This window comes from Gorilla gorilla, chromosome 4 (assembly GCF_029281585.2).
Source record: "Gorilla gorilla gorilla isolate KB3781 chromosome 4, NHGRI_mGorGor1-v2.1_pri, whole genome shotgun sequence".
Classification (NCBI taxonomy): Eukaryota; Metazoa; Chordata; class Mammalia; order Primates; family Hominidae; genus Gorilla; species Gorilla gorilla.
Window position 1 is genome coordinate 152,878,425 of NC_073228.2, and position 23,936 is coordinate 152,902,360.

The 23,936-nt window shown below is 43.2% G+C and overlaps 1 protein-coding gene across 1 annotated transcript in view; it reads right to left on the bottom strand.

Annotated features, from left to right (window-relative positions):
* The window catches only part of SH3TC2 (SH3 domain and tetratricopeptide repeats 2), a 77,850-nt gene that overhangs the window by 37,530 nt on the left and 16,384 nt on the right, over positions 1–23,936 (bottom strand). Inside the window, exons 4-12 of the mRNA XM_004042785.5 lie at positions 21,618–21,723; positions 19,778–19,921; positions 18,495–18,696; positions 17,681–17,754; positions 15,372–15,567; positions 8,633–8,766; positions 5,747–5,788; positions 3,930–5,624; positions 3,642–3,822 (exon numbers count right to left, since the gene is read on the bottom strand). Of these exons, the coding sequence (XP_004042833.3) occupies positions 3,642–3,822; positions 3,930–5,624; positions 5,747–5,788; positions 8,633–8,766; positions 15,372–15,567; positions 17,681–17,754; positions 18,495–18,696; positions 19,778–19,921; positions 21,618–21,723 (2,774 nt within the window). The remainder of the gene's footprint in view (positions 1–3,641; positions 3,823–3,929; positions 5,625–5,746; positions 5,789–8,632; positions 8,767–15,371; positions 15,568–17,680; positions 17,755–18,494; positions 18,697–19,777; positions 19,922–21,617; positions 21,724–23,936) is intronic.

A 23,936-nucleotide genomic window follows, 5' to 3' on the forward strand; every position in this document is an offset into this window, starting at 1 on the left:
GGCCGTGAAAATGTTCTGAAATTAAATAGCGGTGATGGTTACACAACTGTGTGAATATAATGAAAACTAAATTTCATACTTCAAAAGGCTGAATTTTATGGTGTGTAATTAAACCTCAATAAAACTGTTAGTAAGTAGTTCCAGATCCAGCTCAATTCAGGAAACTCTTTTATAAAATTTTTGAATAGTCTGTCTCTGTTTGAATACTTGTAAAGGCAACAAGCTCACTCTTATATAGGGCAGACTGTTCTGTTTGTGGGTATTTGGATTGTTTTTTCTAACCACTGAATTCCCCAATACCTACCACAGTACCTGACACAATGGAAGGGCTCCCATAGTGTGATAAAATGTTGGATTGACATTTCACAGTGATATTTTCAAATGAAAAAAAGCAAAGAACAGAAGAGTAAATTATGTAATAGACATTTTGTCATGATTCCATTTATGTAACTAAAACGTGCATATTATATTTAATATCTAATATTTATTTAAGATAGAAAATATGTATCATATATAAACTTTAAAATGCATGAAATATTCCTTGATGGGTATTTAAAAATCTTTAAGTAGTTACTTCAGGAAAGTATCAAGGAAAGGGAAGTTGGAAGGGGACCTTTATTTTTCACCTATAACCTTCAATAATAGTGTAATCCCTTTTTTTTTTTTTTTTTTTTGAGACACAGTCTCACTCTGTCACCCAGGCTGGAGTGCTGTGGTGTGACCTCGGCTCACTGCAACCTCACCTCCTGGGTTCAAGCGATTCTCCTGCCTCAGCTTCCCAAGTAGCTGGGATTACAGGCACCCACCACCATGCCTGGCTAACTTTTTTGTATTTTTGGTAGAGATGGGGTTTCACCATGTTAGCGAGGCTGGTTTTGAACTCCTGATCTCAAGTGATCCACCTGCCTCAGACTGGTTAAAAAGGTGTAATGCTTTTTAATCTTAAGCAACTACATAATTTTAGAAAAAACTATGTTCCTCATGAAGTAGAATATCAAATCTCTGATATTCTACTTCACTATATGTAATTTGGTTCTTTATCAGAGGAGAATCCTTAAGAAAAGACGCACTGTGTTCTGTGGCTAATACTATATACGCCAGTGTTCTCAAAGGGCTGTTGGAATGGGAAGCTGAGGTTCCACTCACGGCACTGTGACTACTGTGCTTGTCACTAAAGACCAAAAAGCCTGCCTCCAAGCTGCAAACACCTTTCTTTCCTTACCTGAGCCCTGAGCAAAGGAGCCAGGGACTCCCCCACACAAAGCTCCACCATTCTCTGTCATAATCATCAGTAGCCATGTCAGCATATAGCTTCAGCTCAAGGGCTGTGAGCTAGTGGACTAAGTTACTCACTAATGACTTGGCTACCCCAAACACACATGCACCGTATGTCTCCTCCGTGCCAAGCTCTGTGCTAGACATAATGTCTGCCCACAAGACCTTCTGAACATACTACAAAGTCTTTCAAGACCTAAAAGCTTAGGTCTCTGATCTCAGAGGCACCCTAGAAAGCCCACAACTTTAAGAATCTGCACCAAAAATTCAGTACACTTTGGAGGCAGCAGGAATTCTAGTATGAATATTCAGTGTCAGAATAGCATAGCTAGCTTGTCCCAGACTCAACGTTTTACTGGAAGGTATCTGATTCAACTTATCTTTACAGATGGAAAGAGACCAAGAGGAAAAGTGACTTATTTAAGGACACATTATTAGGTCATGGCAGGATCAGGTTTCCTGGCCCTAATCCAGTTTTGATTGCTTTCCTCCCAGCTCTGTGGCTTCTGACTCCCTCCAGTAACTTCTTGGGCCATCTGTAGACCCACCCTGACCTCCTCTCCATCATCCCCATCACATCAGGTCAGTGATTCTGCATCCTGTCTTAACTAAGGCCTCTGTGGTCCATGCTGACAGCATCCAGGGCCTTCTCTCTGGCTTCCCCCTTAATATTTCAGTGGGTTTAGCCATCTGGAGTGGGGAGCTGGTGAGTAAAGGATGGCAGTGGGGTAGGTGAGGTCTGGGAATATTTAAGACTGAGCTTGCCCAGTAGCCAGAGGTGCCAATAGCCTGACACATATTTGGCACTCTTGCTCCTGTTCCTTAGAATCCAACTTTTCCAGAGCCCAGTCCTACAATACCTCACCATGAGCATATGACTATGTCATCTCAACAGTTAATTCAAGCCCGCCTTCTGGATCTTCTCCAGAAGCATCCAGACTCCTAGGGTGTCCTAGAATGAAAGCAGGGTGGAGCTGGGGCCTCCTGACTCCTCACATGCTGCATGGATCCAAAGCTCCCTCCTGGGACTGAAGGCAAAGACAGCAGGAGGTTTGGAGGACACCTGATTCTTATAAGACAGGGAAAGAATGAGGGAAAGTGAGAGGAAGACAGACTGGAAGAGAAAGAGAAGGGGGAGTGGAATTCATTATCTGATTATTCCTTATCTGATTGTCCAGGTGCACACAGTTACCATGTTGCTTAGAAATGCAAAAAAATATATATATAGTCATTTAATTACCCTCTCCTCAACAACCTCTCTCTCTGCTTAACAGTAGCGATTTTAGAAGCTATTCTGAATGCTCTATTTTAGAAGTCATTTATAATTATGAATGCAATACTGCAAAGCAAATCTGTTGCAAAGTGAACTTGAAGATCTTGCAAACCACACAGGATTTAATGGAATTAATTTAAGGCTTGTTACAGAACAGAACTTCAGTCTGCCCACTGGCAAAAGAGGATGAAGCAGCATTAGACCAGTGAAGAAACAATGAAGAGAAAACCAACAGAAGATGGCAAAATCTGCAAGTGATAATAATGTGAATACCAAAGGGTTAAAGGAGGTATTTGGGTTAAACTGTTAAGTTTTGATTTATTTTTACAAAAATGAGGATTTTTAAGGTAGTCCTAAAAAATCAATCACAAAACAAAGAATGCTCCATTGTGCTGTTACATCATTTTGTCAGCACAATTAAGCTAAAAAGTCAACACTCCTTTTATTCCATGTTTATTCTAAGACTTAATGCAAAGTTGAAATTGTAATCTAAATATTCTTAACTAAAAGGTGAAAACACACTTCATTTCATAATCTACAATTTCATTTTAAAGGTAAGTTCCCGATAAAACTTTTTTTACCATGACATTTTACACCCCTGCTTTCAGTGGGGGTGACCTTTCTTTAAAACCAGTTGTCCTTGGCAATGAAGACCTCCTGAAGGTTCCTCTGTCCTTGGTATAACTTCCACTTCTCTGAATTATGCAGCCTCAGTCATGATCCCGTGACAGGTGGTTATAGAAACACACAAGTAACAGTGGCATTACTGAGACCTATCTATGTATCAGGCACAGTTATGAGTGTTTTATGAGCATTAACTCATTTATCCTTCACAATAACACGATAAGATAGATGCCATTATTATCTTCCTTTGGCTGATGAGGAAACTGAGACATGGAGAAATTAAATAGCTTGCCCAAGGCTACACCACTAATAAGTGATGGATGCATTGTGGTGGCTGCAGAGCCCTTGCTCTTTTGCACAAAGCCCCGCCTGTACCATGTACAGTTGGACTTGCTTCCTGTGGGAAAGAACACTGTTTCTCCTTAAGGAAGGAAAGCTGCTTCTAGGACAGTTCCTGACCCTGACTCACCTGGTGGTGTTTAGGTTCCGATAAAGCTGCCCCAGGGACTCCAGCAGCCTCCCTTCCATCTCCCGGTCCCTGAGTTGCTGAGCCAGGGCCAGCCAGTGCTCATGGTAGGTGATGCATGCCTCAGGGTTTGGGGACACAGAGCTGTAGAAATGGCAGAGGGATTTGGTGGCCTGAAGCTGACCTGAACACAAAGCAGGGACATGAATGAGATGACTTGAGATAGGAAATGGATAAAACTTGCTCCAACCCTTTTCTCTATAGCTTGCCAGCAGCATGGGACATACTTACTCTTTAGATGTCGATGCCTTAAGCCAAACAGCAATGCCATTTCATAACAAAGAAGGCCATGGGTCAGCTGGTGTCCAGACACTAGAACTTGGGCCAACCAGAGAAACACCTGTACTAATTCCATGTCTGTCTCCTTACTGGCCTGAAGTTCACAATAGAGTCGTACAGCCTGCAGGAGATAGTTTCTGGCTGGATGCTGAGCCCAGGACTTAAGGCTCAGGTGGCCAAGATTGGCCATAGCCACTGCCTGGTTATGCACATCTCCCACCTCCTGGGCTCTGTTCAAGGCCCGAAGATAGCTCTTGGCTGCCCTGTTCACCCGGCCTTCACCTTGGAGTGCAAGTCCCAGGAGGTTATAGACGACTCCCCTTTGAGTGAGACTCTCTGTCTCCTTCAGGGAGCATAGCAGTGGCTCAAGCACATCCAAAGCCTTCTTGGCCTGGCTGGCTAAGAGATAGGCCCATGCCAGGCAGAGAGAAGACTCAAAGGATTCCTGCTCACCCAGCAGCTGCCCTAGCACCAAGGCCTGGCTCAGGTAGTGGATGGCACCATCAGGAGACCTGTGCTCGAGGTACACTTTGGAAAGGATGAGACACAGGGCCCTCTGGGTGCTCCGGTCTGCTAATTCCTCACAGGCAGCCAGGGCCTGTCTGAGCATTGGGCAGGCCAAGGCAGAAACTTCACCCCAGCCTGGGGAAGGAAAGCCAAGGAGCTTGGTTGTGTTCTGGAGGACAAGGTGGACCTGCCAAATAGGAAGAGACATCCCTTGGGCACTCTGGATACCATGTTGCTGGACAGAGGCCACTGCAAGGTGTGGAAGATATTTCTTGTCATACAGAAAACTCAAAACACTGGCCACAGCCTCAGAGGCAGGAGGGTGTCCAGAGAGGAGCTGCAGGCGCTCGGCAAAGGGCAGGACCTCCTCGTGCCGGCCTAGGCTCAGGAGCAAGCGGATGGCCAGAAAGCAGGCCCTGGCCTCCAGCGGGCTGCTGCCCACCACAATCCCCTGGCGCAGCACGTAGGCCACCACGTCGAGTTCATGCTTGGCACTAGACTCACGGTCAGGCAGGCAGGCCAGCAGGGCACCTGCCTTTTCCAACAGGGCGGAGCCTTTATGTCTCAGCCTCTGTTTCAGGTAGATGGCAGCCAAATTGATGTACAGAGTGGCCACCAAGGATAGGTCCTCAAATGCTCCATTGAGAATGTGGATGGCCTCCTCGAAGTACACCCTGGCCTGAGAGAGTTTGACCTTCCTGATGCTCAGCCGGCCCAAGAGGAAGCAGAGCCGGGCATGGGCCCAGGTCATGTGGCTCTTCTTGGCCCACTTTCTTGATGCCTCCAGATAGGCCACAAACTCATCCTCCTCAGAGAAGCTATAAAAGGAAGAAGTGAGGAAAGAGAAGGAGAAGTCATAGAGACTCCTAAAGTGGTCAGCATAACCCTCATGATCCAGAAAAGCCAATATGGGGGCGAAGTTCTCAGCCTCCTCCTCCTGACCAGTGCTTAGGTCCATGAGCAGTTCCGGGTCATCAAGGTCATCAGGCTCCGGCAGGCGATAGCTATCTGAGGTGGCCGAGAGGAGCTCCTCCTCCAGGCTGGAGTCCTCAGAGCTGCTGGACTGTCTGGACCCCACGGCCTGATGCTCCTCCCAGGCTCTGCCAGGCCTGACCTGCTTGAAGCCTTCAGGCTGGGATGCTGTAAGGACAGGCAAAGTTGAGCAACCTTGGGCACCTGCACCTAAGGTGGCCGCTCTTGGCAAGAGGACAGAAGTGCTGTCCTCAAGGATGAATGTCAGGTTCAGCATGATCGCTACTCACCACTCAGATCATTTGGAGGATTCTGGATGGATTCAAACCCACCTAAGTAGAAATGAAGAACAGGTCTGGTGTTAGGTCAGGATGGGCCACCATGCCCATGCCTCCAGGTGTACCCCAGACCAGTGGCCTCTTAGGAGCCTTGGCATTTAAGACCTTCAGTCATCATTAAGGAACAGGGCAGAATTATCCTTTCACCCATCATCTTAAGAGCTGTAGGGGCCTAATCATCTTGTTTAACCCACGCACTTTACAGTTGGGAACCAAGGTATACGTGAAACTCAGAGTCCGAGAAGAAAACCTGGAAACACAGGCTCTATGTCAAGAGGTATGGGTACCGTAGGGGGGTGGGGGGTGGGGACAGTGGGGGTCCTGATAGAATCTGAAGATCAGAGAGATGCAGCTCCCAAATCTCTCAGGGAGTTCACGATGGAGCCAGGACACAACTCCCAGCACAGAACACGTGGGAGCACATGGTGCTGCCTCCCACTTCCAAATGTATCACATCCCTCCTTCTTGCCTCCTCCATTCATTCATGATTCATCCACTTGGCAGACATTGGTTCCATGTGTCCACTGGGCTGGACACTGTGTTTGTAAAAGTGGCAGGGGCAAGGGGCCAGAAGTGAAGGGCGAATAAAAAGGAGCAAGGATGCATCTGAGACTGAAGTAGAGGATGGGAGAATCTGGAGTGCAGTTTTAGACCTTTGGGGTTTGAGGTAGCTGCAGGAGCTCTAGGCAGATAATGATGTAGGTCTGGAGCCAAGGAGAAAAACTGAGACTTTGCAAACACAGGTTTGTGACCCAAAGCAGGTCACAAATTGCTGGCCAGAGTCCCAGGACTAAATGTAATCACACAGGTGAGGCATTTGGGGGAAAAGAAAAGCAGCACGGGCGTGAGGGAGTGAGGGAGTAGGGGGAGTTTGTTAATAAGCCTGGGCAACTCACTGGCAGCCAGTAGTCAGTGAGGGAGACTGAAAAGGCACAGTCAGAGAGAAAAGGGGGTTACAGAGGCCAAGGTGACTTAAAACATAACCACCTATTGCCACCAAGTGCAACCGGACTAGGTAAGAACCAAGAAGACACCTTGGGTTTGGCAGTGAAGAAGTGACCACGGTTGGCTAAAGCAACCACAGTAGAACTGTGGAGGTGAAGGCTAGCTTCACACTCCACAGGATGGCAGCTGCTAGAGGGAAGATTCTACCTCTTCTTAGCAGAGAAGTAACAACTGTCTGTGCCACCACCCTGAGTTCTCCAGTGAACTTTGAGGACCAGCAAGCCCCTCACCAAGTCAAACCTTTTCCTGCTGTTCTCCAGGAGGGCATCTCCAGAGACTGTCATTGCAGAACCTCCAGATCTGTAACCCCCAGAGGGAAGAAAGCCCCGCAGCTAAAGATGAAGAGCTATAGAGCTTGGCTAAGGAGAGCTGTTCAAGTGCCCTGGCCTCTCTGATGTGGAGGGGTACACGCCCCTCTTGGGCCACCTCTTCTCTTCTGGCCAGGACACCAAGAGTATGAGTGATGCGCAAGTTACAAAATGGTGTCCCCTCTCTAGGAGGAAGAATTACAAAGGGCCATCCTTCCCTATGGTATACACCTTGGGGAAGCTGCAATTTACCAACAAGATGTTCTCCTGCTGCTTGCCTTGGTGCTGGGGCAGCCTGCACAACCATAAGGTGAGGACTGCACGCCGCAGAGCTGCACTCCTGATTTTTGAGTGAGAGTCAAGTGCTGTCTGGGGCCTCCTGTTACATCCTCCCCACCACTGGACCAACAGCTGGCAGAAATCATGATCCAAGTCTGTGCCCAGGCCTTCTCCCCAAGGAACACTGCTAGTACACCTCAATTTTCAGACATCAGGCTCCCGCCTACTGGGCAGTGTTTACAGCTCTAGCTTCCTGCTCAACCTCATAAAGCAACATGATCTGCTTGTGGCTTAGTGGCAAGAAAGCTCTGCTAGGGCAGGGTGCTGATGCCTGAGGCAAGTGCTTTCACAAACACTCTTTATGCACCGACAAAGCTCTCAACTCCCTGCTCTACTCCTGGGAGATGGCCTGAGGGCCCCTTCAGCAGAATCTCTAGCTGTAGCCATAAAATATGGATCATCTAATCTGGCTACACAAGAGCGGACACAAAGTCACCATCAATGAAGAGATGGGAGAAACAAAAATTCTTCCTCAAGTCACCATCAATGAGAAAATGTACTCCCTGACACACAGCAGTAGGCCTTTCTCAAAGTAAGAGTATCATTCATTCAGTCAGTCAGTCCCTCAGACACTGCTGAAAACCAGTCAGTTTGTCAGAGGAATCTTTCACAATTGTTGAGATCTGATCTCATGACACAGAAAACATCCAAGACTAACACGCCCAACAACTCAAAGTCATTTTGTGTCAGGGGCAGTGTGGTAAAGTGGATTGCTCTGACTAGCAGTTCTTATCCTAGCTCAGGCACTAATTCGTTTAGGCCTGTTTCCCAATCTGTAATGTGAGACAAGAAATCATCTCTTAAGGCCTTTTCAGAGCGGTAACATTTACAGCCCCACCCATCTCACTGGGGGCCTACTTCAGTCCTAGAAGGTACCTCAGCCAGGACTCAGGAAGTTCTCCTTCCCCAAGATTAGGAGGGAAGACCCAGTACAGCCAATCACCCATGATATAGGTGAGTTGGTTTCATCATGTCTCATAGTTCCCCTGCAACCCCAGAATTACCTGAAATCTAAAGTGAAATGCTGCTAATCAAATATGATTCAGGTCATCAACAGAATAGTGGTCATGGCCACCCAAATTCATGAATAGGATTAGAATTTAGGGGTATTCTATTCCTGGTTAGGGACACTATCTTGTTCTTGAGGACCCCAGGCTTTTGAAGGTGTCTGAGGACCAACACTCACTGAGCCGGTAGACAGATGTGATGTCAGTGCGAGCAAGAGTGTGGAGGAAGCTGGAACACTCCGTCTGCTTATCACTTCCCAGGGCCAACAGGGAGCATCTCTCCTCATCACTGAGAAAGGCAGAGTTCCTGCTCCTGCATCGGGGCAAAAAACACAGAGACAGATTAGTGCAAGGCTTCAGACTCCATCTCCTCTTCTCTCCACACTAGTATGTAGTGGAGGATGCAGAAAAGTCATCAAACCAACTTCCCGTAAATGAAATTAGATTCCTCATCTCACCGTTGCATACTGTATTTATACTGCCAAAAAAGAAGAGCTACTAGCACATCATGCTGGGAGAATTGAGCGGTGTGGTTGTCCAGTAGGTCAAAGTGGGGATGAAAACACCCCTTCCCTTAAAACCCCGTCTCCCAAGAAAAACAAAGCCCCTTCTCTCAACCTCTACCCATTCTTTGAGACCCCATGGTACCCATTTTTAATGGAAGAAAGAGGAATCGATTGCCCTAAATGGAAGGGTTGAAAAGGGACCATTAAAAAGTTCATTTGTCCTTAGGTTACTTCAAGAAAAAGCAAGGGACAAGTGACACAATCTAGAAGAACAATGAAGAAAATCTGACCATGGTCAGAGGAATCTTTCACCATTGTTAAGGTCTGATTCCATGGCATAGAACAACAGTTTAGTCAACATTAAGAGGATTGGAATCGCTAAGGGAAAGAAGTGGGTAAAAGGAAGATTAGGGGAGCTGAAAGAAATGATTATAAACAATAGAGATCTTGATACTCATGCTGTTGTGTAAACTAACTATTAAGCCTAATTTGCTTACTAGAGATTTGTTACAGAATTAAATAATAAAAAACTAGAAGTGCCTTAGAAGCTACTGGGTTGCATCTATCTAAACAATTTTTTAGGCCACTTTTAGTTCTAAATAGAGAATGTTTTCATGTCAGAACCCATTTTGAAAACAAAATTAACTTGGAAGCCCAGGAGTTAATAATAGCTAATACGTTGGGAGGAAGTGGTATGAAGAACCAGATACTGTTATTTTATTTAATCCACACATTTGCCATACGAGGCACGTACTACTCTTATCCTTTTTACAGATGAATAAACTGAGGCACAGCAAAATGAAGTTGCTGGTTAGGGAGTGGTAGAGCAGGACATAAGAACTTCTCTAATTAAAGCAGTGTTCAAGGAGGGGATGGGATGGGGGTACTGTAATCAGCCATTGCCATTTGTCCCCATAACTCAGGTAAATGTAGTTTGAAAGCCCATGATGAGAACACTATTAATAGTACCACACTGACTGGGCCCACATCTCCCTGGGCTGATCGCCAGATTCCCCCCAACACCACGGAAGCTTCTAATCTCAAAACAGCATGTAATTGAAATCTACAACTAAATTCAACTGGGATAAATTGATCCCAAAGTTTTATAGCTCTCTTAAATTTTACAATGTATTCCTAAATTTACTATTTCATTTACTGTTTATAACAACTTTATGGTGCAGGTTTTTTTAATCCATGTTTGTAGATTAAGAAAAGGATTCAGAACCGTTCAGTGACATGCTAAGAACTGCATGGCTAGAAAGTGGTAAAGCTGAAACTAAAACTGATGTCTTCTACCTCTGCGTGCATTGCCTCACAGCATCTGCTAAAGTCCTGAGTTCCAGGACAACTTAGAGAATTTAGAATTTAGAGAAAGGCCAAGAAGCTTGACAAATTGCATTAGATATTTCCAAACATGAAAACTGGGTTAGAAGAATGTGGCAAAGCTTCTGGCAATATGGCAGGTTAAAGGGCTCTAAAAGGGCCACTCTCCCCCATATCTATAGAAAAATCTGTAACAAAGATGAATATTTTAGTACATTATTTAAAGAAAGAAAGGGAAATCACTGGAAGCCAGTAACAAAAGCAAAAACCAAACCCAGATTGGCAGGTGAGAGCAGATGGCCCAGAGCTCCTAGTGGTTTCAGCTGGGACTCCGGCCTTCAGAACTGGGGTTGACCTTCTAATGCCCACCCCAAGGACAGGAGATGTGATTTAGACCTGCCTGAAGCAGGGAGCCCATTAAACTCCCTGGAGTCTGAAAGGGTTCAACTTCTGTAAAGAGCAGATTGAAAAATTTCTTCCTACCTGCCGAGAACACACTTTTCATCTATTTGAGTTCCTGGAAAACATCAAACACCTAGGCTTATGCCACTGGGACGTGTGGGATCTGAATATACACTGCCTGGTGTTGGTACCACGTTCCAAGAATTAATAGTAAAAAATCAGTCCTGGATCATTACTCCCTAAGGTTCCAGGAGAAGCAAATGCAAAACTTAGTCAGCAAGGTTTTCTTCAGTCCAGGATCCATATAAAACCCATCTTTTAAAATGTTGAAAATTAGTTCATGTAACAAAAAATACAAACCATGCAATAAAATGAACTATTCACAAAGAGAGCCAGCAGATACACAAATAACTATATTAACACTACAAAAAACTAGAAATGACAATAATCTGAAGAAGAATTTATATGAATGATTAAAAAGGTGAAATAATAAGAAAAAATAGAAGCTACAATGAAAAGATGGAGCACTGTGAGAAGAAACAGCCATATATGAAAAATAGCAAAATATAAATCGTAGAAAATGGAAAATAAAGGCACAGAAATTAAGAACCACATGGGTGGGTTAAACAGCAAGTTTAGTCATAGCAGAGGTGAGAATTAGTGAAACTGAAGATTATGTCAAGAAAATCAATCAGAATTTAGCCTGCTGTGACAAAAAGATAAAAAATATAAAAGAACTGATTAAGCAAGAATGAGGATAGAGTAAGTCCAACGTACCTCTAATAGGAATTCCAGAAGAGAGACTAAAAAGAACGAGAGAGAGGCAATATTCAAAGGAAGAAGGACTGAAAATTTTCCAGAATTGAAGAAAGACATGAATCTTCATATTGAAGAAACACACCAAGTCCTGAGCAAAATAAATAAATATAATATCATTTTTAACATGATGTCCATTTCTTTATGCTTACAGGTCTTTTCAAGTTCTCTATTTCTCCTACGCCTCCTTTCCTGGTTTAATTACTATTGACAGTTCAATTTCATAGAATGAATGAATTAAATATGAAAGATAAGATCATAAATTAATGAAATAAAAACAAAGAAAGTAGATGAAAATAATCAAGGCAAATGCTGTCATTAATGAAGTATCATTATAAAAACAAAAAATCAATAAAGATGGTCAGCAAAAGAAAAAATGATTCTCTGAAAAGACAAACAAAATGGACAAGGCCCTGGCAACATGGATTTGCAATTTTATAGTTAAAGTTATTTTTTCCTGCAAACTTTGAAGATGTTATGCTATACCTAGCTAAATTATAATTCAAGAGTATATGTTAAGTGTTATATATATTTAAGACAGGCCAAGACTCAGGACTGAGAGTATTTATAACCCACAGATCTTCACTGAAAATAGCTACTAAAATAGATACTCTATGAAGAAGAAGTGGACACCTTGCTGTCGATATGTAATAAAATATATTACACGTGGACACATCATGCAAATAAATGGCTATGAGACCAATGGCAAAATTATTAGTGTCAAAAATAGATTCCACAAGAAATTGAATTATAAAGACACAGGAAATATGAAGAATAAAAGAGGGAATGTAACAAAAGAATGTTTTCTAACTGTAATACTGTAAAATACTAGCTTTTTTCCTATGTTCTTTTTTCTGGTTTTGAGTACATTAATTTATCAATCTGACTTATTTTTTTAATTTAGGCACACACATAAAGTATACACACATACTTTAGGGAGTAATACACAAGCACAAAAAGAGAACCTACACGGAGAAGATGGAGACTTCAGCAAAGGCTGAATTTCTTCAGACCCCGACACCCAGCAAACATAGACGAAGAGTGACACCCAGTGGCCAGTCGGACGGCAGCGTGCAGAGACTTCAGCTGCTTGCTTGCGTGGAGTTGGGTCATTCCTCTGAGCTCAAAACCCATCCCTCTGTTGCTGTGATTCAAGGAGCTCCGATATCTGGAGAGTGCTTTGGGGGATATGCAAGGAGCCAGTTCCCCTCTTCTCCTTGTGCCACCCCTCCCTGTTTTCTGACTCATTTTCCCCTTCTGTACCAATTGTGCAATCTCTGGTGCATTGGGTCCCACAACTGACCAGGCACAGGAGAATGTCATAGTCCACCTCACACAGCACAGAGGACGCTGCTCTTCAGTGTGAGAGGACCCCTTACAACTAAGCCAGTGAAAATATGATGACTGAATTAATTCAGTAGTGCTGACTTACTGTCATTTGAGGTAAATTCGCGTGAGGTGCAGAAGTCCAAATATAAGTTAAGAAAATGACACCTGTCCCCAATATCCTATTAAAACTGCCTCTCAAGATCACCACCCACAACAATGGCAATGACACAAACAACAATAAGAACAAGTGCCTGTGGATCATACACACATACACACTGTGCCAGGCACCATTCTAAGGGCTTTGTGTGTACTAGTAGCTCATTTTAAGTCACGGCAATCCTATTAGGCAAGTGCTAACATTCTACACATTTTACAGATGAGAAAACTGAGGCATGGAGAGATAAATGAATATGTCCAAAGACAAGGAGCTGGTAAGCCAGTGGAGGCACAAGCTGCACTCACATGGTCATGAATGCCTTTTGGGGACCCTGACTCCGCAACTCTGTAAGCCATTTAGCTAATGTGCTTCCAGAAGACCTCCCAGTGGCCAGTCCCAAAGGCCTTTCTTTCCTCACTTGGATCCTGCTGTACCTCTCTGATGACAGCACAGGTGTCAGCCCCGCCTCCCCCGCAGCTTGTTTCTTCCTCTCTGTGGCTCCTCTGTCTCCTCTCTGCGTTCTCTCTTCCTCTGCTCTGTAAATGGAGGCATCCTCCAGGGTTCTTCCCCCCATTCCTATTTTCCATCCTCTTTATTCTTTCTCCCTTTCACTGGGACTTCTCACCAGAATGTATTGGATTTAATGTCAGGATTTAAAATCACCAGGACATTTAATGAGAGCTCACTGGATTTAATGTCAGGATTCTAAGGTTCCAGAGGGAAGGCCTTGGGTTCAGCTCCTTCATCCCTGTGGTCCTCTGTTCCCCCTGTGGTAACATGAAGGGGTGGTTCAGAGCAATTTTCTCACCTTGGTTGCCCACCAGCCCCATCTGGAGAGCTTTTATCAATATAATTGCCCAGCCTCCATCCAGACCAGTTACACAACAGCCTCTGGAGGCAGAACACAGGTGTCCATATTTGTAAAGCTCCTGGAATCTTTGACTTCCTGTCCATTGGTCCTCAGCAGTGGCCTTCCTCTCCATTCTCACCCTTTTCTAAGTGCCACCATGGGCTTCTCGCTGGTCTCCTGCCTCCAGATTCCCCCTGATGTTGCATGCCTCCCCCAAAGCCAGGTTTCATTTCCTAGAGAAAAGGTCCAGTCATATAATATGTCACCCTTGCTCAGAGACATGCAGTGGCTCCCCATTCTCTGCCAGGTTAAGGAAAGGGCCCTCACACAGGCATTCCCAGGTTTCCAGAGCATAGACCCACCTTTGCTGCACCAGTGACCTTCTGGTAACTTCCTCCAAACTACATGAGTCGTTCTTCAAGCACTGACTCACTTTCATACCTATGACCTCTTTTCCCATCAACATCTGTTGAAATATTTTACATTGTGCAAAGCTTAATTCACATGTCCCCTTCTTCATGAAGTTCTCTTGATATCCTTTTCTTCCTTACAAGTCCCGATAGTTCTCCATACCTCTCCAGGAGCTCAGTGAGTGGTCTTCCTTGTTTATAGTTATTTGGACTCCCACATTTCTACATAGAAAAAAATAACCTTCTGTCTCCTCCTCTCCCCACGAAGGGCAGGGCTTCCAGGGAGCTTCTGCCCCTTGGTCTGCGCTCTTCATTGGCTATTTCCCACAAGAGAAAGAATTTCAGTCTCTGTTCAGATCGTTAGACATTTCTTGGGCCACATTTTCCCAGTGTAGGGCGCTATGTTGTGTCAGTGTTAGGAGCCAACTCTCCCTTTCCTCGTGTACTTCCTGCGCCCAGGCTTTCTACTGTTTCCTATCCCCACATAGGAAGCCCACTCCAAAAAGATGGAGCAATACCCCATATCTCTGTCCTTCCATGACAGGGTGGGTGGAGCAGGCTGATCACCTTCTCCTGATTGGCCAGGCAGATGGGTCTGCTCCTCAGAACCAGCCTTTCTGGATTCAAGGCAGAAAAGAGTAAGAGAAACACTCTGCCCTCCTAGCCAATGCTGAAGTCACACATTGGCATTCAGCTTGAAAGCTGAATGAGTGAAGATCTACATGGGACCCGCCTCCCAGCCCTACGTGGGATCAGCATGCTGCTAATCTATTGCTCCCCGTGTGTGCCCTTCCTCTGAAGGGGCCCTGTGGTTAGACAGGGTGGGTAGCAGGATCCAAGTACCAAAACCACACCCTCAGTGCCTAACAGCACGCCCTTTGTCTTGGAGTTTTGCTTCCCTCCTTGCACAGAGGAAGTCCTCAGTGACCACCTGTTAAAATAAACTGAACTGATGCATTCTCTCCTTTCTATCACTCTCTGTATCAACCTTGGTGTCAGAATGTGCTTTTCTGGCTCCATGTTACCAGGGCACCCTCGAAGCTCAACTGCAAATCTGTTCAAAGAGGGGAGGGACCCCTGGGAAAGGCAGCCCAGCTCCAGGACATGCTCACTGTCAATACTCACATTGGGGAATAAGAATCAGGATCTATGTTCCTGGTGGGGACAAAGCCCACTTGTCCTGAACTCATCGACTTTCCAATGAACCACTGAAGCCCAGGTATGACAAAGCCAATGATCTCAATGCTTTCTCCCTGGTAGAAACTCAGTTCATCCTTTTCTCCTGGCTCATAACCCTTCAAGGCCTTACAGCGTCCTCTGCCTGTGGAAAATAGCACACAGATCAGCTACAGAAGACATGAACAGCTGAGCCTCCCATCACCTTCCAATGCAATAGAAAATGAGGGGTTCCCAGACTTTAGAATGTCAAGGACCAGTAACATTTCAATCCCCTTCCCACCCAAAAATTGGCAGGAATGACACAGGACAATCGGCTTTTCATTTTGCCAAACTAGGACATATTTTTAAAAGAACTACAATCCACTTTCACCAAAGAAAAAACATTTTAACAAACACAAAAAAAGATTCTCAGATAGCGGATATGCCTTAAAAATGAATAAACATAGCTTATGGGAAACTGGAAAGCTCACTGTATTGTCCTGGTTTGTCTGATTTTGCCACTGTAATGTAAATGCTTTGTCATGGTTGGCACAAATCCACAGACCAGTGTGTGAGAACCACTCGACCAGAGAAGCTCTCCATGTCCTTCCAGCTCCTTTGGCCTCTATGACCCTCAGTCTCCCCAGCTGGACAATGGGGATAATAGGAATACCTGCTGCTTACAAATATTAAAGAGAATCAAAGAGATACAGTGCACAATGCCTGGTACCTGGTCAACCCTCAATAAACATTAGCCTCATTACCACTGGTGGAATAGAAAGCTGCTAATAACTTAGAAGGATCTAAAAGACTCCCTTTCTGACTATGGTACTCAATCTGATAAATTGCCTACCTAGGATCTAGCAATGACCTTTTGATGAATGTTTTTCTGTCCAGTTTACAAAGTACAATTTGCACTCACTTTCTCAGGTCTTCTCAAGAGCTTCAAAGGGCATGGAAACTATCAGAATCCCCTTTTCCCAGGTTACGGAGGGAGAGAGAGGGTATGAGATTTGTCTAAGGATCTTATGCATGGCAAAACTGGGTCTAGAGCTTAAGTCTTCAGGCTGCTGGTTAGCCTCTCCATTAATCCTGGTGGAGATAAAGGCTTTTATGTGCCTCAGTTTCCATATTTGCTTTAGCTTCTCTGCTAAAACCACTAGCCTATTTTTTCTAACATTTTTGGTCAAGTTTCTAGATTGTGTTTTCAAGATCAGAAATTCTCACTGTTTTGTGGGTCGATGGGATCTACCATGTGTTAAATATCTACATTGTAGGAGAAACTGGGCAAAGTGATTTATGGATGTCATTTTGTTTGGTTCTCATAACAACATTTAAGTTGGTTTTATTGTATCACTTTACTAATGAGGAAGTTGCAACATAGGGCAGGTGGATTGGCCAAGATCACACTGGTTTTAAGTCAGGGAGCCAGAATTTGAACCAGAACAGACTTCAAAGCCTTGCGTTCTAACTACAAGGCTGTACTGCTTTAGGAAGCTAAAAATCTTGTTTGTCATCAATAATTTATTAGATCTCATGTCTGGGTTCCATAATCCTATTTCTTTTTTTGTGTTATTTGGGCTCAGCACTTATAAAATTGTACTTTGTGGTAGGAGTGTGTGGGAGGGGGGTGAAGGGGAGTTCTAAAGATGAAGATGAACAGAAGGTATTTCTAGATGTCTAAAAAGTGTTGGACTTCCTTATCCAGTAGATATGGATCTACAGTACTTACAGATATGTGTGTGTATACACACATACAGATTACTTAAATTGTGTGTGTGTGTGTATAATTCATTTATTCAACAAATTTTTACTGAGTACCCTTATGTGCCAGGCATTTCTACTCTTCCTAAATTCAAAGTTAATTTTACAAAACTCTAAGGGAAATTAGAAAATGTTTTGACCAGAGATTGAAACAGGCAGCCCACAGGCTGCATTTGGCTCATGAAACATTTAATTTGGCCCTGTTTTTTCACTCATATATCTTAAAATCCCTAATTATTCCTGCCATTCCCTAATACCTTCCATCCAGGCCCCCTAGCGTCTGTGCATCCTGCCCACACCTGCAGGCATTTGTAGCTGCGCCCTGGATTGAGACCTCTCATTTCACAGGCAGGGAAAACCATGTGCACAGGCAGAAACTGGCTTCCCTAAATCCAGTTCCTAGCAGAGACGAGACAGAAATTCACATCAACTGACTCCAAACCTGCAGATAAAATTGAAAGGCAGGACAACATTATCTCCTTAACAATACTATGTTTTTGACTCAGCCATACCAATCTGATAGGAGCCTGTCCAATCCCTCTTCCTGGAAAGGCCACAGCTTCCTGGATAATTCTTTAGGAACCACCTGCCAATGAAAACATGGGGTTTGCAAACACGGATTTCAAAAAATTGCAACAATGAACAGAACAGTCCATCAGAATAATGATGATGATGATGATGAGTATTGTTTTTTCTCTTATTTAAATGATGGCAAACGTTTATTGAGAACTTACTTTCTACCAGGACCTGTGAAAAGGTGAGAAGTTAGCAGACCTGGGATATTTTGTGGCTCCAAAAGTAGTTTGTCAGTTAAATAACTAACAAACAATCCCTTTACTTTTGAACTGTCAGATCTCTGCCAGAGCCACACAGGTCCATGGTGTGGGGTAATGTTTACTGTCAATATGTATATTTAAGTTTATCATATCTTCCAGCAGGATTTCTTAAACTTTAGTGTGAAAAGCATCTCCTAGGAAGTTTATTTAAAATGAAGATTCCTAGACTCAACCCCAAGAGAGTCTAAGGAGGCCCAGACAAGTGGTCTCCAGTCCATACATGGAGAAACACTACATTGGCGGTCATGTGGTATATTTGCTGCTAGGTACAATGCCCATCTGAAATTTAGAGTTGTCTCCAATTTCATCAGATTGTTAAAATTCTTGGTTGTTAAAAAAGAAAAGAAAAAGACAGAAAGATAAAGACCCACCCACAATCTGTTCTCTCCTCCACACTATGGATGCCCATATCTGAAAGCATGCCTACTCTGTTCTGTGCAAACCTCAGTCTGCTCTGGGACTTGCTCCCAGGAGGCAGTTGGCTACTCACTGGTGGAAAGGGAGAGGCAGAGGCTCCAAGGCTGACACCAGTACCAGGCCCCGCTGACCTGTCACCAAAGACACGCCTTCCAACTCGGACCCAGCTTCTGCCATCTTCACCGAGATTAACTCATTCTTGCAAAGTGTCAAGCATTCCCCTTCCTTCTCGGCTGGCGGAGTCACGGAGCACAGGGCTCTGCAGAAGAAGTGGCCTGTGGATGATGAGAAAAGCAATGGCTTTCTAAGGAGTAGCAGGAAGTGAAAATGGATTATCACACAAAGTAATGCTTCTATCCAGAGCTGGAGTACTTTTCTTCCTGGAAGTAAAGTAGACGTTTCACAGGGGAGACACTAAAAGAGGCCTTATGATGCCAGGAACACTGATACCAGGAAGAAAAAAGCCATAGAGAGGGAATTCAGTTAAAACAGACACCAACATTTCTAATAATCTATGAGAAAAAGGCTTAATTGGGACTTTATCTTGAAAAAGAGATGAAAACTTGTGGAAATATATTTATATTTAATAGAATTTCATTTATTGTTGCAATCTCATGATTAAAATTAGAACCAAAAAAGAATTGATTAAATTAGTTTGGGTGAATATAATTACTCCAATAAGTTTTATAATAGCATGATATTAAATTCTTTCCTTCATGCAATATTTGTGCAATGCAATCATAAGAAGAATCCTTTTTGCAAAAATATCATATGCAAATCTGGCTCTTTCCACGTGTCTGTGATGTCATCAGGCTTATCCACCTCATAGTTGTTAATTGGTAGATGATAACCTTGATGGGACTCTCACCTATAAACAGATCAAGAGGTGCTCCAAGAGGTTCCTCAACATCACTTTCCTCAATTTCATAAAAAACTTCAAGTTTTGCAACATTTGCAACTTTGTTTTATAATCAAATTTTACCACATGTTTGGAAAAGGGTTTCTCGATTTTGGGTAGACATTAGACTTATGTGGAAAACTTTCCAAAATATGCCAATACCTGGGCCCCCACCTTTAGAGATTTAATGGGCCTAAGTGGAGCCCTGGCTTGGGTATCTTAGTAAAACTCTCCAAGCAGTTCTAACATCAATCAGTGAGACTGACTAGCACAGCTGTTCGTGTAATGTCAGTGTTGAACTCAGAGGAATGTTCGAAGTACTATTATAACAGGTGGGTTCATTTGTGAATATTCCATGTTTGGATGATTTTTCCCTCCCTTTGCATCCTGCTTATTTCAGGGCCTCTGGTAGCAAATATCTGAATAAGACCCCATCTCTACCTCTATGCCACACTCACCTTCCTGTATCAGGAGTCCCAGGTATATTGTTTCCAGGTGTTTATCATCTACAGACACTTGGATCTCTGTATCCTCCACCAATATGCAGTTGAGCCAGTACTTGTGGTCAAAGAGGAGATGTTCCAGACACATGGATACGTAGCCTAAGAAGTCAAGCCAACAAGATTTCTGAACAAAATGATTTCTGACATAGCTGAGCACAGAAGAGAGTGAGAAAATTCCCTCCTGAGCTTGATTCCCAGACCACAAGCCCCAACCTGCCATTTAACTGGAATTAAAACAACATAAGAGGCAAAGCCAGACATTTTCTAGAATGAGTTGAGTCTTCTCAACATCTGTTGGGAAATACAAGTCATTTCTAAATGTTATTTACCATTTCAACATATTGTGAGTTTCCATAAATGCATAATGAGATGACCAAAACCAATTGCCTTTTTCTAATACAGCCACGGAGGTCTCCAAGTTTACAGTGTTGACTATGGGGGTTCCTAGTGCCCCCTTAAAGTTCTCCTGACCTGAGGTTCAAACTACTGTGTCCCTGATGATGCAGTGGCTGAGGAGGTTCTACATGGCTCCCCCTCAGTGAATTTCAGGAGTCAGGATTTCCTTCCACCCACCAGCTCTGACCCTGCCCCTCCTCCAATGCCCAGAAGATCTCTCTGGCAAAAGCAGACTAAAAACTATGTAAATTGTAAAATTCTAGTAATTATATATAGTATTTTAAACATGGCTATAAACATGAACTACTCGTATTGCTTCTCTTGAGGCTTCTTCTGTTTCCTAAGATGCAAAAGCCTGTCTGTTTCCATCCTGACTGTCCATTGTGCTGATCTAGGCCTTATGTATCTTCTATAATTGCACTTTTGAATTTTAATGTGCACACAAATCACATGGGGATCTTATTAAACTACAAATGCTTAGTAAAGGTCTGAGATAGGGTTGAGCTTCTCCTTTTTTTTTTTTTTTTTTAACAGACCCTATGTGCTGCCAACAAGCCGGTCTATGGAGCACAGTTTGAATAGTGAGGATGTCTGATGGTCAGGAAGGAGATGTGTAGTGTGGAGATCAGATCTCCAGACCATAAGAGGAGAAGATATACCTTATGTTTTCCAGTCATGAGTCGTCTTGACCCTCCACCCCTGCACAAAATCTGTCCTTGTGTATGTCAGCATGGAGCCCAGCATTTTCTGGGAGATATAAAACATCCATCAAATTAGGTGGCCTCTTGTTTTGTTTGGCTTCACTTTAACTTCCCCATTATAAGTTGTTCTGTCTGGAGAAGGCAGGTGAACCATTTCCCACCACAGTGGAACTGATGCTGCATCCCAATGTCCTTCTTTACCTTCTAGAAAATGCTGCAGCCTTAGGTTGCTATAAGCAGATAATTTCTCTATTTCTTTCTTTAACTCTTTTCCAAATACATGCAATAAAACATCTGGAACTTTGCTATTGACTATGTTGAGCAGCTACTTTGATCTTACTCAAGATTAGTTCCCTATAGTTTAAAACACACACACTAGCACCAAGTTCACATCTATTTCAGTACTTTGAACTTAGTAGATGACCAATAACTGTTTTCCAATTGATTGGCTATCTAATAAAAAAAGATCTCCCTGGACACAAAAAAGCAAACTTCTTCATACGGCATTTTAGAATAATAGTTAATATTTGCCTTAGATTTAGTTTGAGGCACTTTGTGAAATTTCAAAAGTTAACCATCTTTTTTAAGGCTCTATGTCTCTTAATTACCAGAGCCAGGCCAATTCCTTCATGTCAAGCCCTACAAATTGGCTAAATTGTGGAGGAGGTCATCCTCCACCTGCTTGCCTTGTACCATACCTAAATTAAGGTAGGTGGAGAACTTCCAGATTTCCTCCATGGTCTTGAAGGTGATGAGAAACTGGGCCCTCTGAGACTGGATACTGACCAACCTTGCTGAGAGGTCCTGTGTAAAGGAAACAATGAGTCAGCCTGGGATGACAGAAGTGTCCCATTAGCAAGCTCGTATATAGACCAAATACTCTGTATGAACTTCTTGATTATGGCATTGATTTTTACATCACCAAAAAATGGAAACAACTTAAATATTCATCAATAAGAGATTGGTTAAAATGGAGTACAATTTATCCATAAAATGAAATATTGTATTATGCAGCCACAGAAAAGAAGAAAGAAGCTCTTGGTGTACTGATATAGGCTCCAGATATAATACTGCTATACAGCGGCAGCAGCAAAAGAAGCCAGGGAATAGAACTATGGGCAGAGAATGCTACTTTTTGTGTTTAAAAAAAAAGTGTATGTGGGAGGATAAAGGACGCTGATTCATAGAAGGCATCTTGAAAGCAAATTTGATTGTGAGTCTATGTCTAATGATTATTTTTATTAATACAAAGCTGAAAACAGAAAAACCAAAACACACAAAAACAATCATCCCTAGTCCCTACTCCTAAAGATCATCAGTGTTAACACCTTCACGTAATAAATTTGAATCTTTTTTCCTACACAAGTTTCCATATCACTATTTCACATATATAGAATCACATTGCATAAATTATTTTGCAATCTTCTTTTGCTGCTAAGCAATATTTTGCAAAGCATTTTCTATGTCATCACAAAGTTTACACCATTCTTAATGGTTACATGTGCCATTGTTGCATTAACATAATGAATTATTATCATTTTCTTATGGTTTCACGTTTGGATTGTTTTACATTTTTTAAAATCCTAAATGGTACTGTGATAAACATCTTTATAGCTAAATCTTTGTGCACATTCTTAATTGTTTTAACACATGTATTTCTAAGAGGTGCAATTGGAAATGCAAGGATATGCACATTTTCAATCCTAAAATGCAGTCACCCAACTGTCCCCCAGGAAGCCTTTCCAATTTACATGCCCACAAGGAGAGCGACAGGAAGACTATAAGCCTCTTGGGGGTTTTTTTGTTTTCTTTTGTTTTTTTTTTAGATGGAGTCTCGCTCTGTCGCCAGGTTGGAGTGCAGTGCAGTGGCGCAATCTTGGCTCACTGCAACCTCCGCCTCCCGGGTTCAAGCGATTCCCCTGCCTCAGCCTCTCGAGTAGCTGGGACTACAGGCACCCGCCACCATGCTTGGCTAATTTTTTATATTTTAGTAGAGATGGGGTTTCACCATGTTGGCCAGGATGGTCTCGATCTCTTGACCTCGTGATCCACCCACCTCGGCCTCCCAAAGTGCTGGGATTACAGGCGTGAGCCACCGCGCCCGGCCCGGTTTTTTTTTACTACCTAAAAAAAAAAGCAGGTCTGAATCACTGCCCAGACTTAGTTTTCCCTTAAATCTGTTGTTTGTCCAAGCCTCCGGAGTTGACTGTAACAAGTGATGGTCAGAACATCCCTCCACCAGGCCAGGTCCTGTCATCAGTACCAACTCCAGGAGCTCTATCATGAGGGAAACTTAGAGGAAGAAGAAGATAGAAGAATCCAGAAGAAAAGCCCCCGTTCAGTAAAATCAGAACTCTGGGGTTCCTTCTGCCATACCAAACCCCAGGAGGCCCCAGATCCATCATTAGGGAAGGGGTGCTAGGTAAAAATCAACTTACAGAGAATTTACTACATCCCTGGCACTTCACCCAGAGCTTTATGAGCAATATGTCATTTAACTCCCACAAAAGCGCTATGAAGAGAATGCAATGACAGTATTTGGGCCATTCCAAAATGTGCTTTTATCACATTTAACCACTTCTGAACTAAAAGATAAGGAAGTATGTCATCAACCATAATTGGCAGCATTTGTTTTCTTTCTTGGAAGTACATAAAATAACAGTGCATTTTATAATCAATGGCATCTTAGATCTAATGAAAAATGGCATTATCCCTGTTGCATATTCAAGGGGGCCAAGGCACAGAGAGGTTAAGTAAATTGTCCAAGGTCACCTTCAGGGAGTAAGCTGCGGAGCCTTGATTAGATTTCAGATCTAGCTGACTCCAGGCCTCAACTGTAGCCCACAAGTATGTCTGACTCAAGCTTCAGCCCAGCAGACCAGCTCTCTCAATCAACCCTGCTCCTGCCATACCAAATGAGACTCAAAATAAAGGAAAATCTACAGTACCAATAGCAGCCAGTGTCTCCCAGTTCCTGAATTCCAGATATTAAAAAAAATAAAATAAAATTCAAAAAA